The sequence below is a fragment of the Phyllostomus hastatus genome, unplaced genomic scaffold (genome assembly GCF_019186645.2).
Source record: "Phyllostomus hastatus isolate PE091 unplaced genomic scaffold, TTU_PhHast_1.1 phas_contig_17, whole genome shotgun sequence".
Classification (NCBI taxonomy): Eukaryota; Metazoa; Chordata; class Mammalia; order Chiroptera; family Phyllostomidae; genus Phyllostomus; species Phyllostomus hastatus.
Genome location: NW_025333664.1, coordinates 33,316,084 through 33,342,767, shown reverse-complemented (window position 1 = coordinate 33,342,767; position 26,684 = coordinate 33,316,084). Strand labels below are relative to the sequence as shown.

General features: G+C 35.7%; 1 protein-coding gene across 7 annotated transcripts in view; it reads left to right on the top strand.

The window, feature by feature from the left end:
- TASP1 (taspase 1) overlaps window positions 1-26,684 on the top strand; it is a 295,111-nt gene that overhangs the window by 81,740 nt on the left and 186,687 nt on the right. For all 7 annotated transcript variants that reach the window (XR_006785060.1, XM_045833625.1, XM_045833624.1 and 4 more), the window contains one exon: window positions 1,002-1,081. Coding sequence is in view for 6 of the 7 variants with exons in the window: in XM_045833625.1 (XP_045689581.1) it covers window positions 1,002-1,081 (80 nt within the window). In the remaining variant the exon portion in view is untranslated. The remainder of the gene's footprint in view (window positions 1-1,001; window positions 1,082-26,684) is intronic.

The window sequence follows — 26,684 nt, the reverse complement described above, 5'->3', positions numbered from 1 at the left end:
CCAAGGGTTAGAAGTATAAGCACATCTTTTTGTTTTGGGGGTATCTCATTTTGAGTTATGACAGGCATTATGGAGCAGGAGACAGCATAGGAAGAACTCTGAGACTGCAATACTGTCATTGGCCAGCATTTATCACTCTGGTTGCCAGGAAACACCTTTTACCAATTAGGATGACCAAATGGGGTCTGGAGCAATATAAGAATTTGGGCTAGCAAACCCCGAGGAAAGCTGGCGCCACATTTACCCATTAATCAATATGTGACTTTTTTCCCTCCTATCCCACCAACTATATAAGTCTGGAGAACAAAGGTCTCTCTCTCTCTCTCTCTCGCTCTCTCTCACTCTCTCTCGGGGGCTCAGGGGGCTCGTGGCTTCTCGAGCCACAGGGTCTCTGGCCACCCGGCCTTAGGCTGTCCAGGGGCTTGCCACCCTGGTCTTCAGCTACTCTTGCTCACCTTGCTTTGCTCTAAAACTTTCCCTGTCACCCCCTACTCTACTTGGTCCTGTTCTCTAACATGGACGTGAGCCACTAATAAACTGATTACATACTACTAGATTTGCTGATATGTAATTCTTTACATGCGTCAGCAAGAAAAACCAGGTCTCACCCGTCAACAATTAGACTAGGCAAGAATACTATATCTGAAGACTCACTTAAACTTTGACTCTAAACAAGACTAAGTAGATCTGGTGACGTGTACTGAGAACTATGTTGATCCAAGATATATGTTAATATTTTCCATTGGGAAATCAACTTTTTTACTTGTGGTGTTGGATTTTACTTATTAGTTACTGCAAGTGAATGGTAGTATTTCTAACTGAAAAATTTTTACCAGGAAAAATTTTAAAGAATATTTTGAGCCATATTATTATTTTGAAGTAAATCTAGAATTATGCTTATATGCTCAACTTTTTTTTTTCAGTTGCCTTTATTACTTTATTGAATATGTAGGAGAAGATGAAACTGGGAATTTTTAAAAGAGTAATTTTTTTGTTGTTAGCTTTTTAGTTGGAGAAGGAGCCTACAGATGGGCAGTAGACCATGGAATACCCTCTTGTCCTCCTAACATCATGACCACAAGTGAGTAAAAACTTTTCAGAATTAAGCTATATTAGCATATATACCTGAGAGTGTTACATTGCTTTTGACCTATATCGTACTGATATTAAAGGAAGAAAACTTATATGTTGAAATATTTCTAGTTAGAAGACACATAGGAAGTTATTTGCTTTTAAGCCACATTTGTATTCCTGAAGTCCCTACATTGCTGTCTAATGCTTTTATAGAAGTAGTGCTGAAGAATTCCTTTTAGGCTACTTTAATTGCTAATAATAAAAACCATAATACCACACCCTTACAGAGAGAGAGAGAGAGAGAGAGAGAGAGAGAGAGAGAAGAAAACATAGATCATTATTTAACTGTTCCTGAGCTGAGGAAGGCCTTTCTATGTATAAGTGTAAGAGAAGGAAAAAGAAAAGTGACTCTATGAGAGTTAAGACTTAAAAAACACTCATCATCAATATAACAAAAGGATGCATATTTTTAATTTATGAGAAGGTTTACTAAATTAAAAACCACATAAATACATGTAATACCCCAATAAAAAATAGTCAAAAGTCATGAATAGGTAATATGGAAATTTATATTAAAATGAGTACATGTTGCCCTGGCTGGGTAGCTCAGTTGGTTTTAAAGCGTTGTCCCAATATGCCAATGTTGCAGGTTTGATCCCCAGTCAGGGCACATACAAGAAGCAACCAATGAATGCATAAATAAGTGGAATAACAAAGTGATGTCTCTCTCTCTCTCTCTCAAGTCAATAAATAAAAAAAATATTTAAAATGAGTAATCTTAAATTTGTTCTTTCTTAATTTGTGAGTTAAAAATATATTATTGCTGGTAGGTTTGTGGTAAACTGAACATCATATATTGTAAGTACAAATGTAAATTGGCAGACATTTTGCAGGATAGCTAAGTAGTATAGATCAAAAGCCTTAAACTTACTCTGTTTCTATAAACTTGTCATTAGAGATACAAAGATTTATACAGAAAGGTGCTCCATGAGCTTATTAAGAATATAAAACAATTTGAAAATATGTCCAACACAGAGGAATGTAAGTAAATAAATTATCATGTATTTGTATGTTCTTAAGTAATTAGTAATTGATGTCAAGACTACTGTCTGATAGTGATTAAATTTAATGACTGAAAACAGTGAATAATGAAGTTGCAAATGTGTATATGTGTGTGTGTTTTATGTGTTTACTTAAAATCAACCATAGCTACATATTTGTGGATAAAAATACAAATATTTAAAACATATACTACTACTTGTTTTTAAAATTTTGTTCTTTATCAGTGTGATATATGAATTTAAATAATCAAATGAAAAAGTGAGAAATCATTAATTCTAAGGAAACCAAGGAGTATAAAAAAGAAATGATTATATATCATAGCAAGTATTTACTAGTGATCAGTTCTTAATAATATTATATGTAAAATGGCTATTTATGTAGCTGTAAGATTAATATAGGGAGGCTGGAGGGAAGAGAAATGTGTGTGTGGCCAGAAAACAGGGAGTTTGAGAGCTTTAAATCTTATAGTCCCCATCACCCGTTCTGCCTTAAAATCTTCCCAGTGGAACTTATTGCAGAGTTTGTATATCAAGCAAACAAATTAGGTCATCCACTAGTTCCATTTTGTTTTTCTTGGAGACACCCCACCTGGTATCTTCAAATCTAACCTGGGTGCTCACTAGGCCTGCTGCATAACTGTCATCGCTGGTCTTCACCTCACTATCATTTTGGATTCCCTTTTCCTCTCCCTAAAATCACATTTTCTGTTTCTTGATCTTGGTTTTTTGTTCTTATTTTACTTCCTCATTTGGTATATGCAAGACTGGAAGTTATTTTTCCTAAGGTTTTTGAAGAACTTGTTCTTATTTTTTAATTTCTAGCCTTGCTATTAAGCAATCCTTTGGCATTTTGATTCTCAGTTTTTTTGTGGTGTATTTTTTTCTATTTGGAAATAAGTTCTTAATTTCCATGTTCTTACTATCACTATCTCTTGGAATGGGTCTTTTTTATTCATTTTTCTGGGTACTCATTTTGCACTTACAATCTGGAAATTCATGTGCTTCAGTTTTGGAGCAATTTTTAAAAAGTGTACTAATCTCTTCTATTTTCCTCAATTTTATTTTTCTAATTTCTATGAATTAAATGTTGGATTGTGCTCCAATACCTTGTTTCTTTTTCAAAAATTACCTTTTTCTCCTTTTAAAACTTTGTCTTTTGTCCTACTGTCTTGGACATTTTATTTTCTAAGCCTTCTAATTCTGATGAATTTATAATTTTGGTTTCATAGTTTTCTAGAGATTCATCTGTGATTAATACTTTTAAAAATAGGGTCCTGTTCTTGCTTCATGAACTTAATATGCATTTTGGCTTATCTCTTAAGACATTATGGTTTAAATTTTGTTTAATCTTATCTTGCTGTTTCTCTTCCCCCTGCCTTATTTTTGGTTTGTTTCAGACCCTAATACATGTTAGCCAATTTCCTCAACCATCTAGTGACCTTCTGCTATTTTCATGCTCATGAGTGTGCACTTAAAAGCCTTTTGGAGGCTTTGTGTGGAGGACAGGTCTGGGTAACCTCCAGGGTTGTGGTGATCAGGCTGTTTTGTTGGGGGATCTCCCAAATGTTCACCCAACACAACCAGATGTTTACATGTTTTTCTTTTGGATTAGAAAGAAATATCAGCTCTGGCAGGGCAATAGCCAGTATTCTGGTACAGAACAATGGAAGGGGCTGGAGGTCTCTCCTTTCCTTTTTCAGACTTCTATGTTAAATTCAATTCTAGTGGAGTCCCTGGTATCTGCCCCCAAGCTGCATTTGATGTCCACTAATTTGGAGCCAGTCTGGTCCAGCCTCTCCAGAGTTAACCTCCTATTTTCTGCAAGCATGAGAAAGGGGTTTAAGCATCTACATTTTCCTTATTGACATTTTCTGCCAGTTTTGCCATTTTTAGTTTCAGCCTGACCTTCAGAGATAAAAAGTACTTTCTGTTTGGAGCTCTTCTGATGTTTATTTATTTATTTTTGTCAGGAATTTGTTTGCTTTGGAAGAAGAGATTAGTTTACTTTGAAGAGATTAGTTTGCTTAGTGATTATCTTAGCTACTAGGCATTGGGGTTTGTTTCCTGTACCCAATTAGTTACTGTTTATGCATCCATTTGCTTCTTGTTTTCTAACATTGGGTTGATATTGCCCTTTTCATTATTATTATTCCTGTGTATGTCAGTCTTTTTTTTTTCCTCCTCAAAATTTCTTTTTAGTAGGGTTTTAGTAGGATGTGAAGATGGACTTATTCATGTGTTCAGTTTGCCAGTTGTACTTCAGAACATTTGTATAAAAAGGTGTTATAAAACAGCTATTACTAGACATTTTGCAGATGACAAAAATATTTTGACTGTGTTTTATGCTTATAAGAAGAAATACATACACACACACATACATATTGCTCTAGATTTCTTAGAAGTTATATAACCAGCCAACAAGAAATGTTCTCTGAATAAATAAGTTATTTGAAAGTTAGGTGACATATTCATCTGTTTGTTTTTGCAAAAAAATAGTATTGACCTATGGTGAATTTAGAAGTATAAATTATCCTCTTGCAGTGCCCTCGGTGGTATCCTGCATGTGTCTCTTGCTTCAACAGTGTTTGGATGGGACACATCTAGGAATGCCCCACCCCTTCTTCCAGCCTTTGATTATCCTCCAAACTATTTTCCAGTCATCACCTCAGTCATCCTCAGCCTCCAAGTTCAGCCAGCACTGTTTTTGAGCTTAGTCCTTATTGCTGAGCAACCATGGGCTCCCAAATTCATCAGAATTATTCCACCGAGGTGGGGACCACCATCAACTGAGTGGTCGACCTGCACCGGCAGGTCTTGTATACCTACATCTCTCTGGGCTTCTATTTGGACTGCAATGATGTGGTTCTGGAGAGCATGGGCCACTTCTTCCACCAGTTGGTGAAGGAGAAGTGCACAGACGCCTAGTGTCTCTTGAAGATGCAAAACCAGCATGGTGGCTGTGCCTTCTTCCTAGATGTGCAGAAGCCTTCCCAAGATAAGTGGGGTAAAACTCAGGACACCATGGAAGCCACTATGGTCCTGGAGAAGAACCTGAACCAGGCCCTTTTGCATCTGCATTCCCTGGGTTCTACCCATACAGACCCTCATCTCTATGATATCCTGGAGAACCACTTCTTCGATTAGGACTCACTTCTGCAGGCTGGTTGGCTGTCAGGCTGGATGAATATCTCGGGGGGCTCAAGCACTAGTAGGAGCCATTGGAGCCCAGAAGCCTTTGAGGGGCCTCTCTGGACCCCACTGGTGTCTGGCTTCTGCTTGAGCCTCTCCCCGCAACCACTGTGCTGCCTTTTATCCGCCCTGGGGCCCTCTCCCATGCTGTGAACCAAATGGAAACAAGACTTTATGCAGCAAAAAGAAAAGAAAGAAGGAGACATCACAACTATTATTTAGATTAAAAGTTAAAAATATTTCATCCTATATTATAGCACTCTTTAATTCTCAGTAAAAATTAGCTTGTATATTAATGGTAGTTAATTGTATACTTTATACTTCATTAATTTTCTGGAGGCATAATTTGTAGGCTTTTATCTCCCTTCAGTGTTTCACAAGTTTATAGAATGTCTTTCTAAGGTTTATCTTAAAAGAATCTCTTAGATATTTTTATACACATTTAACATTTCATTCCTATAAGTAGGTCTGAATTTCTATCTGGTATTATTCCTTTCAGCCTGAAATGTGCTTATGCTTTTTTGGTGATGTGGTAGGTATAATGGTGAAAAATTGTTTCATCTTTCATTATCTGAAAAATCTTTTTATAAAAAATTACATTTTATTTATTATGCTATTACAGTTGTCCCAATTATTCCCCCTTTGCCACCATCCACCCAACACACCCTACTCCCTCAGGCAATCCCCATACACTTGTTCATGTCCATGGATCATGCATATAAGTTCTCTGTCTACTCCATTTCCCATACTGTGCCTTACATCCTTCTGGCTATTCAGAAACTACCTGTTTGTACTTCTTAATCCCCTCATCTCTTCACGCATTCCCCCACAACCCCTGCCATTGGGCAACCATCAAAACCCTTTCTGTATCCATGAGTCTGTCTCTGTTCTTCTTGTTTGCTTAGTTTGTTTAGATTCAATTGTTGATAGATAAATATTTATTGACATTTTATTGTTCATAGTTTTGATTGCCTTTTTGTCTTAAATAAGTCTCTTTAACATTTCATATAATAATGGTTTGGGGATAATGAACTCCTTTAATTTTCTCTTGTCTGGTTAGCTCTTTATCTGCCCTCTGATTCTAAATGATAGCTTTGCTTGGTAGAGCAATCTTGGCTGTAGGTGCCTGCTTTTCATGACTTTGAATATTTCTTGCCAGTCCTTTCTAGCCTGCAAAGTTTCTTTGAGAAATTACTTGACAGTCTTATGGAATCTCTTCTGTAGGCAACTAACTTCTCTTGCTGCTTTTAAGATTCTCTCTTTGTCTTTAACCTTTGGCATTTTAATTATGATGTGTCTTGGAGTGGGCCTCTTTGTATCCATCCTCTTTGGGACTCTCTGTGCTTCCTGGACTTGCATGTCTCTTTCCTTCACACATAGGTGAGTTTTCTTTCATTATGTTTTCAGATAGTTTTCCAGTTTCTGCTCTTTCTCTTCTCTTTCTGGCACACCTATGATGCAAATGTTGGAATTCTTGAAGTTGTCCAGTAGGCTGCTTACACTGTCCTTGCTTTATTGGATTCTTTTTCTTCTTGTTCTGCATGGTTATTATTTGCTTCCTTGTGTTCCAAATCATTGATTTGATTCTCAGCCTCATTCTCTCTATTGTTGTTTCCTTGTAAATTGTTTTTTTTTTTTATTTCAATGAGTGTATCCTTTGTTTCTGACTGGATCTTTTTTTATGCTGTTGAGGTCCTCATAAGTTCCTTGAGTATCCTTATAATGAGTGTTTTGAACTCAGCATCTGATTGATTGCTTATTTCATTTTGATTAGGTATTTTTCCTGAGTTTTGATCTGTTCTTTCATTTGGGCCATGTTTCTTTGTGTCCTCATTTTGGTAGCCTCCCTATGTTTGTTTCTATGTATTAGGTAGCGCTACATTGACTCCATGTCTTGGTAGTGTGGCCTAATGTAGTTGGTGCCCTTTAGTATCTATTGGTAGATCCTCCTCTATCAACCAAGCTGGGTACTCAAGGTGTGCCCTTTATGTGGGCTGAATAACCTCTTATATAACCTCTTAGTTATATAACCTCTTAGTTAAGCCTTGATTGCTGTTGGCAGGTCAGTTGGAGGGATTTACTCAGTCCAGTCAGCTGTGATGGCTGGCTGTGATCACTGACCACCAACCTCTGCCCTCAGTGGAGGATCAGCTATGCAGGTGCAAGGTAGTGGTGCTCCAACATGGTCTGTAGCTTGTCCACTGGGTATGCTGGCTCTGGGGTTTCCTGGGTGGTGCATGCCGAGGTAAGCCCCAACCTGTGTTTTGTCTGGAGCTACCTTGCCTGGACCATAAAGTGATCTGAGGTGGCTACTACTTGTGGTTTGTCTTGGAGATTTCCAGGTAGAGCCAAACTGTGAATATAGGCTGGCTGCTGCTAGTGCTGTGCCTGGGGCCACTTAGCAAGAGTTACAGTGGCTGGGGGCTCACTGAGATTAGCTGTTGCTTGTTTGAGAGGATCAATGAGGTTGTGAATCTTGAGCCAAGACCAGCCATTCATATTGAAAATTGTCTGTTAACAGTTTGGGTAGGCCCACAATTTGGGTGGGACAAAGTCTGGGGAGATCTCTGGGGCAGGGCAAACTATGTTAATCAAGTTGATGGAGTCTCAGATATGACTGACATTCGCCTGCTGGGTCTGTGGCTCTGTTAGAGGGGGGTTCAAAAAAAGGGACAGCGGGCTTTGTGCCTGGGTGGAAGCTGTCCCCCAGCTCTTGTCTTGATGCCAGACCCATCATTTCCTCCCTGGATGCCACTGGTGCCTTTCAAGCTGCTACCCCAGTGCCAGAACTTGGAGGGAGTAAGTCTGAGTAGGTGAGTCTATATGTGGGTTCTTTAAGAGGAACTGCTTGGGACTCCTGAAGTTTCTTCTACCACTAATTCCCTGCTGGTTTTTGTAGCTGGAAGTTTAGGGGACTTATCTTCCAGTCACTGTAATCCTGGGCTATAGGGCCTTGTGTGTGGTTGGGGCTCCTCATTTCTCAGATATCCTTCCCCAATTTTTTTCTACCATGTGTGGGTGTGGGACCAGCCCATTCTGCATATCCGTCCCTCCTACCAATCTGGAAGGGTGTGGTTCTTTAATTCCATAGTTGTCAGACTTCCATTTAGCTCAATTTCTGATGGTTCTGAGTGATTGTTGTTCTATAATTCAGTTGTAATTTTGATGTTGATGTGGTCATTCAAGGAGGTGAGCTGTGTTTAACTGTGCTGCCATCTTGATTGGAAGCCCTGAAAAATCTTTAATATTGCCTTTACCTTCATAGATATTTTTTTGTCGGATATAGTCTTCTAGGCTGGCTGGATTCATTCATTGATAGTAAGCACGTTCACGGTGTTGTGTAACCATCATGCATTTCTACAACATTTTCATCCCAAACAGAAATTTTGTATCTATCAAACAATAAGTACTGATTCTCCCTTTTTCAGCACCTAGTAACCTCTATTCTATTTATTTTTCTCCATGAATTTGCCCATTCTAGGTACTGCTTAAGTGGACTCATACTGTTACTAGCATTAGAGTTCTTGGGTCCCCCAAGTCAGAAATCGAGAGGAAATCCCAGAGAACTTCCCAGACAGATTTTATTAAGCTTATGCTCAAGCACAAGGGAGATAGCACAGAGGAAAAGAAGGTTGTTTGAACTGGCCTCAGGTTGGTTGGGAGAGGGTGGGGTTGTTGGCTCAGTTTGGCTTTCTTTTTTTTTTTTAAATATTTGCTTTTATTTTTTTTTTTCGATTTTTTTCATTTATTTATTTTTAGGGAGGGAAGGGAGGGAGACAGAGAGAGAGAGAAAACATCAATGTGCGGTTGCTGGGGGTTATGGCCTGCAACCCAGGAATGTACCCTGGCTGGGAATCGAACCTGGGACACTTTGGTTCCCAGCCCGCGCTCAATCCACTGAGCTACACCAGCCAGGGCTAGTTTGGCTTTCTTTTATAAGCTGGGGACAAAGTGGGGTGCAGGAAAAGGCAGGCTTTTTAAAAAAGGCAAGTTTGTGGAATTTTGCATTTCAGGGTCCAGTGACTTCCTTTTACAGCTGAGTTTATTGCTTCGTAACTATGTTTATGCCTGTACTGTGGGGGCAAAATAGCATACTGCTCATTACTTTTACACTAGGAAGGTCATATAGCAGTTAAACCTTGATCAGCTGTGCATGCAGGTCAGTAGTTTAAGGAGGTAGTTGACAGGATGATGAAATTAGCTATTTCTGTGCTTTTGAGTGGGAGTGAAGGGGTGGTGACATTTTTGTTGTCAGCTTAACTCCACTGGTCTTTGCTTGGCTTCCTGGGCATCTGGTATTTCCTATTTCCAGGCCCAACTCCCTCTGCTGTCTCAATATAGTACTTAGCATAATGTTTTCAAGGTTCATACATACTGCAGCATGCAGTTTTAGAATTTTGTTCCATCTTATAACTCAATAATAATCCTTCATATTTTTTTTTTTTGCATTTTTAAGAATGTTAGTACATTGTCTTCTAGATTACTTTGTTCCTGATTGGAAGTTGAACATTGTTTTTATCATTGTTTGCCAATATGCAATGAGTTTTCTTTTTTCTCAGATTGCTTTAAGTATACTTCCTTTATCTTTGGTTTTCAGCATTTTAAATATGATATGCGTAGGTGTGGTTTTCTTTGTGCTTAGTTTTTACCCTGCCTGTTGAATCTGTGGGTTACAGTTTTTAATCAAATTACGAAAACTTTGTATAGTAGTTCTTCAGATATTTTCTTTTGTATGTACTTTCCCTCTGTCTCCAGGATTTCAATTCTGCTTATGTTAAAACATTTGGTACTGTCACTTGTTATTGAGGGTCTTACTTTTTCAGTCTTTTTTTCTCTGTGTTTTCTGGGTTCTCCATAGAAACAGAACCAATAGGAGATATGCCTGTCTGCCTATCTTTTGTTTATTCACCAATCTAACAAGATTTATTATAAATAATTGGCAGTTATGGAGGCTGTTAAGTCACAAGATCTTCAGAGTCAGTCAGGAAGCTAGATTTCATTCCAAGTCCAAAGGCCAGCTATGCAGTTCCAGTATGAAGGCTGGCATGTTTGAGACTCAGGAAGAGCCAATGTTTCAGTTGAAGTACCAAGGCAGATAGAAGTCATTGTTCCAGTTTGAAGGCAGTCAGGTGAGAGGAATTCTCTCTTAGGGGGGAGTTTACATTTTAGTTTATGAAAGCTTTCAACTGATTGAATAAGGTCCATGTACATTAGGTAGGGCAACCTGCTTTACTCAGCCTACCAATTTAAATGTTAATCTCATCCTCATCAAACATACCTTTATGGACAAATCTACAATAATTTTTGACCAGATATCTAGGTACCCTGTAGCCCAGCCATGTTGATACATAAAATTAACCATTACCCTTTCATTTGTATGATTTCTGTTGAATTGTCTTAAAGTTCACACGTCTTTTCTTTATCAGTGTCCAATTTAATATTAATCTTATGTAACAATTTTAAAAAATATAAATATTGTATTTTTTCTCAAGTTTCATTAAAAAAATAGTTTCCATCTCTTGAAATTCCCATGTTTTCACCCATTATACTCATTGCTAACATATTTGTCATTGTTATTATAAAACCCTTAATTACTAATTCTAAAATCTAGGTCATCTGTGGGTCAGTTTCCATTGATAGATTTTGTTTTCCTTTTGACTCTGGATCACATCTTCCTATTTAGTTGTGTGTCTCATAATTATTTTTATTGCAATTTTGGCATTGTATATGATACGTTTTAGACATTGTGGGTTTTTTATCTTCCTTTGAATGATGTTGAGTTTTGTCCTAGCATGTAATTAAATTATTTGCAGATAACCTTGATGTTGCCATGGCTTGCTTTTAGGCTTTATTAAAGTGAGTCTATTTCAGTTTTGTTCTTAATCCTAGAGTTATTTTCTTAGTTCTAGTTTGCGGTATTTATTCCTAAGGTACACATATAGACCTTTTCCTGGGTTTCTGTGAAAAGTCTCAAATTTTAAACTTTGTTTCTCCTGTGTTGAGTCTTTGCCAAAACTCCATCAGCTTCTTAGCTTTTGTTTTCCTCACTAGACTCTAGGGAACCCTGCATCATTGTATGAACACTTATAGCTCCTTTGTGGATTTGAGGAGACATTTACATAGATTTGGGGGCTTCTGTTTTATGTTACTTTCTCCTTTCCAGGATTCTTTCTCCAGTTTCTAGGTGCTTCACTAACTCCAAACTTTCATTTCAGGCCAATAAGACTATAGTGTTCTATTTGAGATCTATTATCTGTGCATCTCAAAGAGTAGGGGATTGTTTCATGGACTAAACTGTATGAATGTTTATCTCACCTAATGAGTTTCTTTTTGAATCCTCTCCTGTTTCTGCCAGGTTTTTGTCACTTGCCTTCAAATATATATGTATTTATTTAATTTCTAACGTTCCATGCAGAGTTTGCAGTTGTTATTGGTTTGTGGGTTAGTCTGATATAAGTTACTCCTTCATTACCAGGAGATGGAACCTGTGCTTTGTAATTGTGTACTATTTATGAAATAGTACTAATAATGTAAATTGTAAAAAATAATATAACAAGTATTATAAATTTCACATTAATAAAGAAAATTGATTATTTAAACATTATATTTATTACTTTTTAATTATGTGGTACAGGACTATATTATCTTTGCAAAATTGGAGCATTCTACACAAATCTAATCTTCCTCTTCCATTTTCAGCCCCATCCCTCCTGTCCACTCCAGTAACCAGTTATTGGTTTGATTTACTTCTTTCTATATCAACAGAACTGCTAGACTATATTGTTTATTCTTTTTGTAAGTTTTAGATAAATGATATACTGTATCTTTAGTAACTTTTTAGATCACAGTATTATAATAAGATAGTTTTAATACATTTTTATCAGCAAAGTGTATTTTGAAGTTTCTCCATGTTGGTACAAATAGATCAATTTTTTAAACTGCTGAATAGCATTTTATCATATTTATTTAGCTATTTCTTTATTGATGGGCATTCAGGTTATTTCTAGCTTTTTATATTAACATTGATGATTCCATGAATATTCTTTTATTTTTTTCTTCATCCTCACCTGAGGATATATTTATTAATTTTAGAGAGGCAGGGAGGGAGGGAGAGAGGAAGGGAGGGAGGGAGGGAGGGAGGGAGGGAGGGAGGGAGGGAGGGAGGAAGAGATAGGGGAAGAGACAGAGATAAAGAAAGAGAAACATTGATCAGCTGCCACCTGTATGCACCCCAATGGGGGACTGAACCTGCAACCTAGGTTTGTGCCCTGTCTGAGAATCAAACCCCCAGCCTTTTATTGTACCAGGCTACGTTCCAGCCAACTGAGCAATCTGACCAGGGCTCCATGAGTATTCTTGTATATATCACTTGGTATATATGTGTTTTATTAGGGCAAATACGTGGAATTAGAATTGCTTACTCAGAGACTGTGCATTTATCATTTTGCTGGCTACTGCCAACTTTCCCTTCTAAAAGATTTATTCTGTGCATACTTTAGAGATGTCTGGTTTTGTAAAGTTGCTGCCATTAATGATCACATAATAGTTCAGAGCATAGGCTTTCGTTTAGAGGCATACACCTTTGTGTGACCACAGGCAGGTTACCTCCAAGAAACTTTTCTCAGTGAGATGTTGTGATTGCTCGAGAAAATATATGAAGACTTCCGATATCTGGAATATAGAAACACTCATGTTCTTACTATTATTAATATGTTGGATGTAAAAATGATCCTAGTGACATGATTTCATCAGAATTTAATAGATCTCTAGCTCTTTAGTACTAACTGATAAAGTTATTTTAGTGATCGACCCTGTCTGGTGTTAAGTGTAACCATTAGAGTGGTGATTCACAACTTTGCACATTAGAATCCTTCAGGAGCTTTGAAAAATTCTCTCCCCCTAGATGCACCCAAAATCAATTAAACCAGCAACTCTGCAGGTAGGACCCAGGCATCTAAGTTTTTAAAATTTTGTAGGTAATTTCAATGTGTATTCAATTTTACAAATGTCTGGAATAGAGCTTGTATACTCTTTTGAGTTCTTCCAGAAGATTCATTAAAGTTGAGATAGAAAGGAAAGTAGTTTATTTTCCCTTTGGTAAAGGATGACCTTAAATAGTTTGTGCTAGAAAGGTGATAGCATCTATTCTTTAATTTTTAGCTATTTTATGCTTTGATCGAATCTGAGGTATGTCTTTAAGTGAAGAGGAGATTGGGCTCATTATTCATCCTGTCAAGGATGGACATGATTCTGCCAAGAGGAATCCTATTTTCTTCTTTTCTGTTGGCTAGATTGTATTCTTATAGATTTTATTTTTTGAGTAGGATAGTTTGAAAGAGATGGTTGATATAAAACACTTTATGTACTAAGTGTGTAATTTTGCAGTTAGTATGTGATAGATCAGTACTTAACTTTACTCTTTAATATGGCCAGTTATGCTGTTTTTAATTTTTAAAAAGATTTTATTTATTTTTGGAGAGATGGAAGGGAGAAAGAGAGGGAGAGAACCGTCAGTGTGTGGTTGCCTCTCATGTGTCCCCCAATGGGGACCTGGCCTGGAACCCAGGCATGTGCCCTGACTGGGAATTGAACCAGCAACCCTTTGGTTCACAAGCCAGTGGTTAATCCACTGAGCAACACCAGCCACAGCCTGTTTTTAATTTTTTTTTAAATTTTGAAGTAACTCTAAATTCACGTGCATTTGTAAGAAATAATAAAGATCCCATGTACCTTTTGCCCAATTTCCTTCCATGGTAATATTTTGCAAAACTATGGTGTGATATCACATTCAGTATATTGACATTGATTCAGTCAAGTTACAGAGCACTTCCATCTCCACAAGGATGTTGTGTGTGTTGCCGTTTCATAGTTATACCCACTCACATCCTACCTTCACTTTTTCCTTAAATCCTTGCAGCCACTAATAGGGTATTCTTTGTATAATTTTGTCATTTTAAGACAACATTCTTAAAAATGTCATATAGTATGTTGTCTTTTGGGAATTGGCTTTTTTTTTAATCACTCAGTGTAATTCTCTGGAGATTCATCTGGGTGGTTGTGCTTATCAGTAACTTGCTCTGTTTTTATTGCTAAGTATTCTATAGTATATAGGATGTACCACTGTTTGTTTAACCATTTACCCAATGAAAGGAAGCTGGATTGTTCCCAGTTTAGGGCTGTTATAAAAAAAGTGGCAATAATCATTTGTATAGATTTTTTTCTGTAATTCTTTTTAAATTTTTTGACAAAATACACACAACATGAAATTTACCATGTTAAACACTGTTAATGCACAGTTCAGTGGCTTTAAGTACAGTACATTCACATTGTTGAACAACCATCACTATCATCTTTTTACATAACTCTTCATTTTGTAAAACTTAGGCTGTACATTCATGAAACAGTAACTGCCTATTTTCTTCCTCTTAGCCCCTGACAACCACCATTCTGATTGCTATCTCCATGAATTTGAATACTCTGAGTACCTCAAATAAGTGGAACCATATATGATTTGTCCTTTTGTAATTGTCAATTATTACCAAATATAGCAATATAAATAACAAAAAGCAAAATAATAGAAATATAACATTTAACATGAAAGACAGTTGATTATTTAAACATCATATTTATTACTTTTTAACTATGTGGTATAGGAATTTCACTTAGTATGATGTCCTCAAAGTTCATCCATGTAATAGCATGTGTCAGAATTTCTTTTTAAGGCTGAATAATATTCCATTTTATGGAAATGCCACATTTGTTTATCTTTTCATCTGTTGATGAACACTTGGTTTGCTTCCAACTTTTGTTTCTTGTGCATAACACTTCTGTGAACATGGGTGTACAGCTGTCCAAGTGCCTGCTTTCAGTTCTTTTGGATACTGAGAAGTAAAATTGCTGGATTATATGGTAATTCCGTTTTCAGTTCTAGGTAGAATGACTATACTCTCTCTTCAGTAGTGGCTACACTATTTTAATGTCTCACTAATACTCCACAAGGTTTTTAGTTTTTTCACATCCTCAGCAACACTTAAAAAAAAAAAAAGTCATCCTGGCTTGGGTGTTATGTGGTATCTCACTGTGGTTTTGATTTGCATTTCCCTAATGATTATGATGTTGAGCATCTTTTCATGTGCTTATTATTAGACATTTGTGTATCTCATTAAATGTCTGCTTATCAAAGGAGAAAATTTGAATAATGAAGGGGGCAAAAGCATCAGCTTTTTGAATTCCCTGGAAGTCAATTCAGCTGGAGGGGGAGGGCACTGCAACACTGGCTGCTTATCTCTGCTTCTCTGTGACTAGAAGCAGCAAGTAGCAATCAGAGCATAGATTCTGGTATTTGACGGACAGGGTCTTTAGTGTCTACTTTGGCTCTCTCAGATTGTGTGCAAGCTGCTCTTGGACTATGTGCATAACTGCCTGCCTTGTGGTTGGGAATGGGAAATGAGTAGATGCTATTGCAGTGAGTTGACATTGTCCCAAATTAACCACAGTTTACATCCAAGTCTTCTGCTGAAAGTTACATGCCTTTAATAGACCCGAGTTCCATCACCCTTACGTTAAAAACCTTTTGGCAAGCAGTCATCTAGGTGGGAAGATGGATTCCTGGTGCCTTCTGCTCTACCAGCTTCCCTTTAGCTCCATTTTACTAATTTTGTATGAGACCATTTAGATTTAAGGATACTAATCTTATTCTATAAGTTTCTGCATATATTTAAAAAAACTTAAATGTTATTTATCATTTACCTTTGTGCATGATATCTTTTGCCTTATAGATATTTTAAATTTTATATGGTTGCATCTGTCAACCATCCTTATGATGGATTCTGGCTTTGGTAACATTTTCTGGAAAAATCTTTTAATTAAAAATGATAATAAAACCTATCTAAATAAGAAATAGGTATCTGTCAAAAAGGTCTGATATTTAAGCCTTCATTTTTGTGTGTGTACTTTTTTGCATGTTTTAAAAAATTTTTTATATGCTTACATCATTAATATTTAAGATTTCATCTTTGTTTGTAGTATGAGGTAGGAATGTATTTTCCAAGTAGACGACATACAGTGCCAAGACAATTTGTTGAATAACATATCCATTTCCTTGCTGGTATAAAATATCACCCTTATTCTCAAATATATTAGAATATACATGATTTGTTTACGGATTTGTTGGTCAGTTCCATTAATCCTTAAAAAATTTTGGGCCATTTCTAAGTCATTACTATACTATTGGTTTTAGACTTTCTTTTGAGGAAACTCTGGTTCCTTTTGACCTAATTTTCCTAACAAATTAGTTTATTATAATATTGAATTTTCCTGTCCAGAACAGATTTGTCCAGGACTACTTTTTTCTTTCAGTAGTTTTATAAAATTTTATAATTGTCTTTATTTTGCTTTCCACATTTGTTTATTAGCTTTTAAAACTCCTTTGTAACTTTTAACAATTATATTTATTGGGGTAACATTGGTTAATAACATTATATAAATTTCAGGAGTAGAATTTTATAATAGGGCATCTGTATAATTTATTGTAACCTTACCACCCAAAGTCCAGTATTCTTCTGTCACTATGTATTTCACCTCCTTTACCCTCTTTGCTCTTCTCCTGCCCCCTTTACCCTATGGTAACCATCATTCTTTTGTCTGTAGCTATAATTTTTTTTGTTTTGTTCATTATGATTAGTATATTAGTTGGCTAGTAGTTGTGTTTTTTAATATATATGTTATACATATATATGCATGTACACATGTATTTGTATCCAGCTACCTTGCTAAACTATTATATTTCATCATATAATTTATCTGTGGAATCTTGTTGATTTCCTAAATTCACAACCATATAATTTGTGAATGATGAGAGTTCAGTTTCTTCCTTTTGAATCTTTATACTTTTTCTCCCCTTTCACAGAGACAAAAGATCATTAGTACACAGTTTAAGAGAAGTGATGAATAGTGGGCATAATTTTAAGTATGACTGAAAATTCGTGGCCATCTGTCACTACATATAATTTTTTCAAGATTAAAGAATTGTAAATATATCTAATTTTATCAGATTTTTGTTTCTATATGTTAAGAAGACATTAATTTGTTAGTGTAATGAATTATGTTGATTTTTAAGTAAAATTAATACAATCTCATATTCCTTGTATTTATCACATGCTCTATTATGCAAGAACCTAACAACACTAACAGCACTTTCCTTTTTTTCTTTTGCTATACTTATATATTTTACTAGCATACATATTAATAACCCACAAGAAAGTTTGGTTAATTGACCTTTGTATTTTAAAGAAATGTCATTCTATGTGTAATAATGCTTGCTGCCTAAAAGTCTACTTGGTTCATATGTAAATAGCTAAAAATTTTCCTTTGGTTAGTATTTGCCTATGTATCTTTTTCTGTTCTTTTGTTTGAATCTTTCTATGTAGTCTTATATTTACGATGTGTCTCTTAGAAGCAATACATATGTATTAAAATTTTTGAGAGATCTTTATATTTTAACTGATGCATTTAATCTGTTTATATTTAATATAATTATTTATATATTAGGATTTGAATCTACTCTTTACTAATTTTTTCCCAGATGGTCTATCCTCCATTTATCTCATTTCTTGACTTCTTCAGTATATTTTCTATTACTAATTTTCTTTTTTATCAGTATGTTTGTTTTATCTTCTACCATTCTATTGCAGTTAACCTAGAGATTTCATCATGCATACTTGACTTATGAAAGTCTATTAGAAAATACTACTTTTTGCCCTGGCTGGTATGTCTCAGTTGGTTGGAGCATTGGTCCTGTATACCAAAAGCTTGGGGCTTTGAGTCCCAGTGAGGGCACATACCTAGGTTGCTGGTTTGATCCATAGTTGGGGCACATATGGGAGGCAACCAATCATAGTTTCTCTCACACATCAGTGTTTTTCTCTACCTATCCTTCCTTTCTAAAATCAATAAACATATTTTAAAAAGTAAAAAAAAATACTACTTGTTATCACTTCTCAGACAGTGCAGCTGTATTGAATACTTGAATGAGCTACATTTAACATCTTCCCAACTTTTGTTTTCATCTTTTCAACTGTATTTGTATTTTAAACACCATGAGACATAAATTATTGCTTTGTTATGATAAATTTTTATTTAGATTTGCTTAAATATTTACTTTCTGTTTGCACTTATTTTTCCCCACCCCACTTATTTGCCTTTGTGCTTTCACTTTGTTTTATCTTCCCTGTTTCTGAAGCATATTCTTTGGTATTTTCATCAGTACAGGTTTTACTGGTGATGGATTTGCTCATCCTTGTTTATCTAAAGCTATTTTAATTTTACCTTCATTTTTGAAAGATATTTTCACTGGATATAGCATTTGAGTCAGCAGATATTTCCTTTCAGCACACTGAAGGTAATCAGTTCATTGTCTTGGGTTTCTCTCATTGCTCTCGAAAAGACAGCTGTTACTTTACTGCCACTTATTTGAAGGTTACTTGTCCTTTTTCCTTCTTGCTGTTTTTACATTTTTCTATCGTACTTCCTTTTATCTAATGTCTTCTTTCTGTGGACTTTCTTCTTTTATATTTTTAATGTAATTGATGGATATTATTTGGAATTATTAAATCTATGGATTAGTGGCTTTTAGTGTTTTGGAAAAATTCTTACGCAATCTTAAAAATATTACCTTTTTTCCCCATTTCTTATCCTCACCTTCTGAAGTTATATTAAATATATAATAGGCCTTACCTATTTTTTCTGTTCCTTATCATTTTTATTTTTTAAAAAAATACATTTTCTTTTTTTTTTAGATTTTTAAAAAGATTTTTATTTATTTATTTTTAGAGAGGGAAGGGGGGGGGAGAGAGAGAGAGAGAGAGAGAGACAGACAGACATCAATGTGCGGTTGCTGGGGGCTGTGGCCTGCAACCCAGGCATGTGCCCTGGGAATCGAACCTGCGATGCTTTGGTTTGCAGCCCGCACTCAATCCACTGAGCTATGCCAGCCAAGTCATTCATTTTAACTTTTTAGCCACATTCTGGATAACTTTTTTCTGATCAGTCCTTTTAAAAAAAAATTGAATCTTTTCTGTGTTTTTTTCAATTACCATTTAGTCCTCTTATATCCCCTAGCCCCAGTAATCACCACACTGTTGTCCATGTTCATGAGTCCTTTTTCCTTTTCGCTCACTCCCTTCAACCCTAACCTCCCCTACCCTCAGCTGTTAGGCTGTTTCCATCTATGACTTTGTCTACATTTTCCTTGTTAATTCAGTTTGTTCATTAGATTCCACAGATGAGTGAAATCATAGTATTTTTCTTTCTCTAACTGGATTATTTCACTTAGCATAATGTTCTCAAGTTCCATGCACACTATTGCAAAGGGTAAATTTATTTTTTTTTATTTTTATTGTTATTTTTTTTTACAACTGAGTAGTAGTATTCCATTATGTGAATGTCCCATAGTTGTTTTTTCCACTCATCTGCTGATGGACAGTTGGGCTACTTCCGTATCTTGGCGATTGTAAATAATGCTGCGGTGAACATAGGGGTGCTTGTGTTCTTTTGAATTAGTGTTTGAATATATTCCCAGAAGTGGAATCACTGGGTTGGAAGACAGACCCAGTTTTAATTTTTCCAGGTGTCTCCATACTGCTTTTCATGATGGATACACCAATCTGCATTCCCATCAACAGTGCAGAAGGGTTCCCCTTTCTCCACATCATCAACAGCACTTGTTTGTTGATTTATTGATGATAACCATTCTGAAAGGTGTGAAATGAAATCTTATTGTGGTTTTAATTTGCATTTCTCTGATGATTAGTGATGTTGAGTATCTTTTCATATGTCTGTTGACCATCTGTATGTTCTCTTTGGAGAAGTGTCAATTCAACTCTTTGCCATTTTGTAATTTGGTTGTTTTCTTGGTGTTGAATTTTATAAGTTCTTTTTTTTTAAAAAATATATATTTTTAAAGATTTTATTTATTTATTTTTTAGAGAGGGAAGGGAGGGAGAGAGAGAGAGAGACAGAGAGACAGAGAGACAGAGAGACATCAATATGCAGTTGCTGGGAGTCATGGCCTGCAACCCAGACATGTACCCTGACTGGGAATCGAACCTGCGACACTTTGGTTTGCAGCCCGTGCTCAATCCACTGAGCTATGCCAGCCAAGGCTTGAATTTTATAAGTTCTTTATAAATTTTGGATATTAACCCCTTACCAGATGTATTGGTGAATATGTTCTCCCATTCTGTGGGTTGTCTTTTTATTTTGTTGATGGTTTCCTTTGCTGTGCAGAAACGTTTTAGTTTGATGTAGTCCCATTTGTTTATTCTTTTGTTTTCCTTGCCTGGGGAGATATTCCTGATAAAATATTGCTATGAGCAGTGTTCAAGATTTTGCTGCCTATGTTTTCTCCTAGGATTAATTATGGTTTTGGGTCTAACATTTAAGTCTTTGATCCATGTTGAATTTTCTCTTGTGTGTGGTTTAAGAAGGTGGTCTAGTTTCATTTTCTCTGCATGTATTTGTCTAATTTTCCCAATGTAATTTATTGAATAGACTATCTTTAGCCCATTGTACCTGCTTGCTTCCTTGGTTGAATATTAATTGACTATAAAGGTATGGGGTTATTTCTGGGCTATTTTGTTCCATTTATTTATGTGTCTGTTTTTATGCCAGTTTGATAACTGTGACCTCATAGTATAGTTTGATATTAGGTAGTGTGTTTCTTCCAACTTTGTTCTTCCTCAGGATTGCTTTTGCTATGCAGGGCCTTTTGCAGTTCCATATAAATTTTTGAAATACTTGTTCTAGTTTTGAGAAATATGTCATTGGAATCTCGACAGGAATTACGTTGAATCTATAAATTGCTTTGTGTGCTATGGAAATTTTAATGACAGTTCTTCCTTCCATGAACAATGTATGTGCTTCCACCTATTTGTATGTTCTTCAGTTTCTTTAGTGTCTTACAATTTTCCGAGTACAGGTCTTTAATAGCCATGGTTAGGTTTATTCCCAGTTATTTTATTCTTTTTGAAGGAATCATGAATGGGATTGTTTCCTTAATTTCCTTTGCTGTTAGTTCATTATTGGCATACATGTAAATGATTTCTGGATATTTATTTTGTATCCTGCTATGTTGTTGAATTCATTTAGCAGTTCCAGTAGTTTCTTGATGGAATCTTTGAGATAATCTATGTACAGTATCATATAATCTGCAAATAAAGGCAATTTTACTTCTTCCTTTCAAATTTGAATACCTTTTATTTCTCTTGTTTGATTGCTTTGGATAAGACTTACAGTACTATGTCAAATAAGAGAGGTGAAAGCAGACTTCCCTGTCTTGTTTGGGACCTTAAGGGGAACACTTGTAGTTTTTGTCCATTGAGTATGATGCTGACAGAGGGTTGTCACATAAGGCCTTTATTATGTGTAGGTTTGTTCCCTCTAACCCATTTTGCTTAGAATTTTTATCATAAATGGGATCTGGATTTAATCAAGTGCTTTTTCTCCATCTATTGATATGATCATATGGTTTTTATCCTTTATTTTGTTTATATGTGGTGAATCACATTTACTGATTTGTGATCTTGTACCAAACTAGCATCCCTGGAATAAATCCCACTTGATCATGGTGTATGATCTTTTTGATGCATTGCTGTATTTGATTTGCTTTGTTGAAAATTTTAGCATCTGTGTTCATCAGGGATATGGGCCTGTAGTTTTCTTTCTTTTTAGTGTTTTTATCTGGTTTTTGAATTAGGATAATGCTGGCCTTGTTAAATGAGTTTGGGAGCCTACCTTTCTCTTGAATTTTATGAAATAGCTTGAGAAGAAGAGGTGTTAGTTCTTCTTGGAATGTTTGTTAAAATAAACTTGTGAAGACATCTGGTCCAGGGCTTTTATTTGTTGTGAGTTTTTAGATTACTGCTGCAATTTCACTAGGTGTAATCTGTCTATTCAGATACTCTGATTCTTCCTGATTTAGTTTTGGAAAATTGTGTATTTCCAGGAATTTATCCATTTCATCCAGGTTGTCCAGTTTGTTGCCATATAGTATTCATAGTATTGATCGTAGTATTTTCTTATAATCTTTTGTATTTCTTTTATGTCAGTTGTTATCTCTCTTCTTTCATTTCTGATTTTATTTATTTAGGCCCTCTCTTTGTTTCTTGATGAATCTGGTTAAAGGTTTGTCAATTTTGTTTATCTTTTCAAAGAACCAGCTCTTGGATTCATTGATCTTGTGTCATTTTGAAGAGTGTATTTTGTATATTTCTGTTCTGATCTTTATTATTTCCTTCCTTCTATTCATTTGGACTTCATTTGTTTTTCTTTTTCAAGTTCCTCTAAGTTTGCAGTTAGATTGTTTACTTGAATTTTTTCTTTTCTTTTTTGAGATAAGCCTGTAATGCTATGAATTTCCCTCTTAGGGTTGCTTTCCCAGTGTCCCTCAGATTTTGGATTGTTCTGTTCTCATTTTCAGTTATTTTAAGGTATCTTTTGATTTTTTCCTTGATTTTGTTATTGGCCCATTCGTCGTTTAATAACATTTTGTTTAGCTTCCATGCCTTTGTGTGTTCTTTAGTGCACTTGTGATTGATTTCTAGTTTCATAGCATTGCAGCAGAGAAGATGCTTGAAATGATTTCAGTCTTCTTATATTTATTGAGACTTGTTTTGTGTCCTAACTTGTGGTCTGTCTTAGAAAATGTTCTATGTGTACTTGAAAAGTATGTATATTCTGCTGCTATGAGGTGAAATACTCTGAACATATCAATTTAATCCATTTGATTTAGTGTGTCATTTAAGGCTGCCATCTCCTTGTTGATTTTCTGTCTGGAAGATCTATTCATTGACATCAGTGGGGTGTCAAAACTCCCGATTATGACAGTATTTCTGTTAATCTCTCCCTTTTATGACTATCAAGATTTGCTTCACATGTTTAGGTGCTCTTATGTTGGGTGCCTAAATGGTAACTAGGGTTATACTCTCTCGTTGGATTGTTCCCTTTATCATTATGAAGTGTCCTTTGTTTCTTACTATAGCCTTGGTTCTAAAGTCTATTTTTCGGAAATAAATACTACTAACCCAGCTTTTTTTTTTCTTTTCCATTTGCTAATCATTTTTCTTAGTTGTTGTTCCTTTACAGTTGTGCGAATTTCCCCCATTGCTGTCCTCTGCCCTGCCTGTGCCCTGCTCCCACAGTCAGTCTGCACTCTGTTGTCCATGTCCATGAGTTATTTATACCTGTTTCTTGACTAGTCCCTTCCCCTTCTTTCTATCCTTATCCTCCAACCACCCCCCCCCCCCACCCCTTATCTACTTGCTGTCAGTCTGTTCCTTGTTTCCATGGTCTGGTTTTATTTTGCTGGTTAGTTTTGTTCATGAGGTTCCTCTTATAGGTGAGACTATATGGTATTTGTCTTTCACCACCTGACTTATTTCACTTAGCATAATATTGTCCAGATCTATACATGTTGGCATGTTAGGTAGGAATTCCTTCTTTCTTTCTGCTTTGTAGTATTCTGTTGTGTAAATGTACCATAGTTTTTTTATCCACTCTTTTACTGATGGGCTCTTAGACTGTTTCCAGTACTTGGTTATTGTAAATTGCACTGCTATGAATATTGGGGTATGTAGGATCTTTTGAATTGGTGTTTGAGGATTCCTAGGGTATAATCCCAGCAGTTGAATTGCTGGGTCAAAAGGCATTTCCATTTTTAGTTTTTTGGGGAAACTCCATACTGTTTGCCACATTGGCTGCACCAGTCTGAATTCCTGCCAACAATATACTAGGGTTCCCTTTTCTCCACAACCTTGCCAGCATTGTTGTTTGTTGACTTGTTTATGATGGTCATTTTGACTAGTATAAAGTGGTATCTCATTGTAGTTTTAATTTGCATCTCTCTGATGGCTAGAGATGGTGGAGCTTCCCTTCATGTGCCTGTGGGCCTTCTCTGTGTCCTCTTTGGAGAAGTGCCTGTTTAGGTCCTTTGCCCATTTCTTAATTGGATTGTTCATCTTTGTGGTATTGAGTCATATGAGTTTTTTATATATTTTGGAGATCAGACCCTTGTCTGAGGTATCATTGGCAAATATGTTTTCCCATATGGTTGTTCCGTTTACATTTTGATGATGTGTTCTTTAGCCATGCAGAAGATTTTTAATTTGATGTAGTCCCATTTGCTTACTCTTTTCTTTATATCTCTTTCCCTGGAGGATGTGTTGGTGAAAATAGTGTTGCTGCATGGTATATCTGATGTTTTACTGCCTATGTTTTCCTCTAGGACTTTTATGGTGTCATGGCTTAAATTTTTAAGTCTTTTATCTATTTTTTTGTTTTTTTTTCTGGTGTATGTTCTAAGTTGGGGGTCTACTTACATTTTTTTGAACTTACCAATCCAGTTCTCCCAATACCATGTGTTGAAGAGGCAATTTTTACTTCATTTTTATGCACCTTGCCCCTTTGTCAAGTATTTATTGACCATAGAGGCATGGGTTTATTTCTGGGCTTTCTATTCTGTTCTTATGCAAGTAGCAGACTGTTTTGATTAGAATGGATTTGTAACATAGTTTGGTATCAGGTTGTAATCCTTCCTATTATGTTCTTCTTTCTCAAGATTGCTGAGGCCATTCATGGTTGTTCTGGGTTCCATATAAATTTTTGAAATAATTTGTTCTAAATCTGTGAAATATTTTATTGATATTTTAGTAGGGATTGCATTGAATCTATAGATTGCTTTGAGTAGTATGGACATTTTAATGATGTAAATTCCTTCAATCCATGAACATGGTATATACTTCTGTTTATTTGTGTTTTCCTTAATTTCTTTCTTCAGTGTTGTGTAGTTTTCTGAGTATAGGTCTTTTACCTCCTTGGTTAAGTTTATTCCTAGGTACTTTACTTTTCTTCATGCTGTAATAAATGGGATTTTTTCCTCCAGTTTCTGTTTGTGATGTTTTATGTTGGTGTCCAAAAATACCTTCGATTTCTGAATATTTACTTTGTATCCTGCTATTTTGCTAAATGCACTTATTAGGTGCAGTAGTTTTTTGGTGGAGCCTGTAGGGTTTTTCTCTGTACACTATTATGTCATCAGGAAGCAAATAATGACAGATTTGTTTCCTCCTTTCCAATTGGATGCCTTTTATTTCTTTTTCTTGTCTGATTGCTTTGGCTAGAACTTCCAATACTAGGTTGAATAAAAGTGGTGAAAGTGGACACCTTTGTCTTTTTCCTATGTTAGGGGGAAATCTTTTAGATTTTTGTCTTTCATTTTTTGTTTTGTGTATTTAGTTTATTGATTTTCAAATATAATACCATACTTGTATCCCAAGATGAATCCCACTTGATCATGGTGTATAATATTTGTAACATAGTGCTGGATCTAGTTTGCAAATATTTTGTTAAGGACTTTAGCATCTATTTTCTTTAGTCATATTGGCCCCTAGTTTTTTTTTCTTAGTTGTGTCTTTACCTGCTTTTGGATTTAGTATAATATTGGCCCATTAAAAGCATTTAGGAGTCTTCCTTCTTCTTGAATTTTTTGGGATTGTTTGAGAAGGATAGGAGTTAGCTCTTCCCTAAATGTTTGGTAAAATTCATCAGCAAAGCTGTCCAGTCTAGGGCTTTTGTGTGCTGTGAATTTGTTGATTACTGCTTCAATTTCACTAGTTGTTATCAGTCTATTCAGACTTTCTGCTTCTTCATGGTTCAGTTTTAGAAGATTATATATTTCTAGAAATTTGTCCATTTGGCCCTGGTTGTCAGATTTCTTGGTACATAGTTCTTGTAGTGATTTCTTACAATCCTTTGTATTTCTGTGATATCGGTTATAATTTCTCCTCTTTTGTTTCTGACTGTATCTATTTGTGTCCTCTCTTTTTTTTCTTGATGAGTGTGGTTAAAGGCTGGTTGATTTTGTTTATCTTTTTAAAGAACAACTCCTGGGTTTATTAATTCTTTGAATTATTCTTTTAGTTTCTGTATCATTTAATTCAGCCCTGATCTTGATTATTTCCATCTTTCTACTTGCTCTGGACTTTGTTGATTTTCCTCTAGTTCTTGTTGATGTAGGGTTAGGTTGTTTATTTGAGATTTTTCTGTCTTTTTTAGGTAGGCCTGTATTGCTGTGAACTTCCCTTTCAGGACTGACTTCGCTGTGTCCCATAGGTTTTAGGCTGTCGTGTGTTCATTTTCATTTGCTTCCAGAAACGTTTTTATTTTTCCTTGATCTCATTGTTGACCCATTCATTGTTTAGTGGCATGTTATTCGGTCTCCATAAATTTGAATGTTTTTGAGTTTTATTCCTAAGGTTGGTTTCTAGTTTCAAGCCGTTTTGATTCAAGAAGATGCATGATGTGATT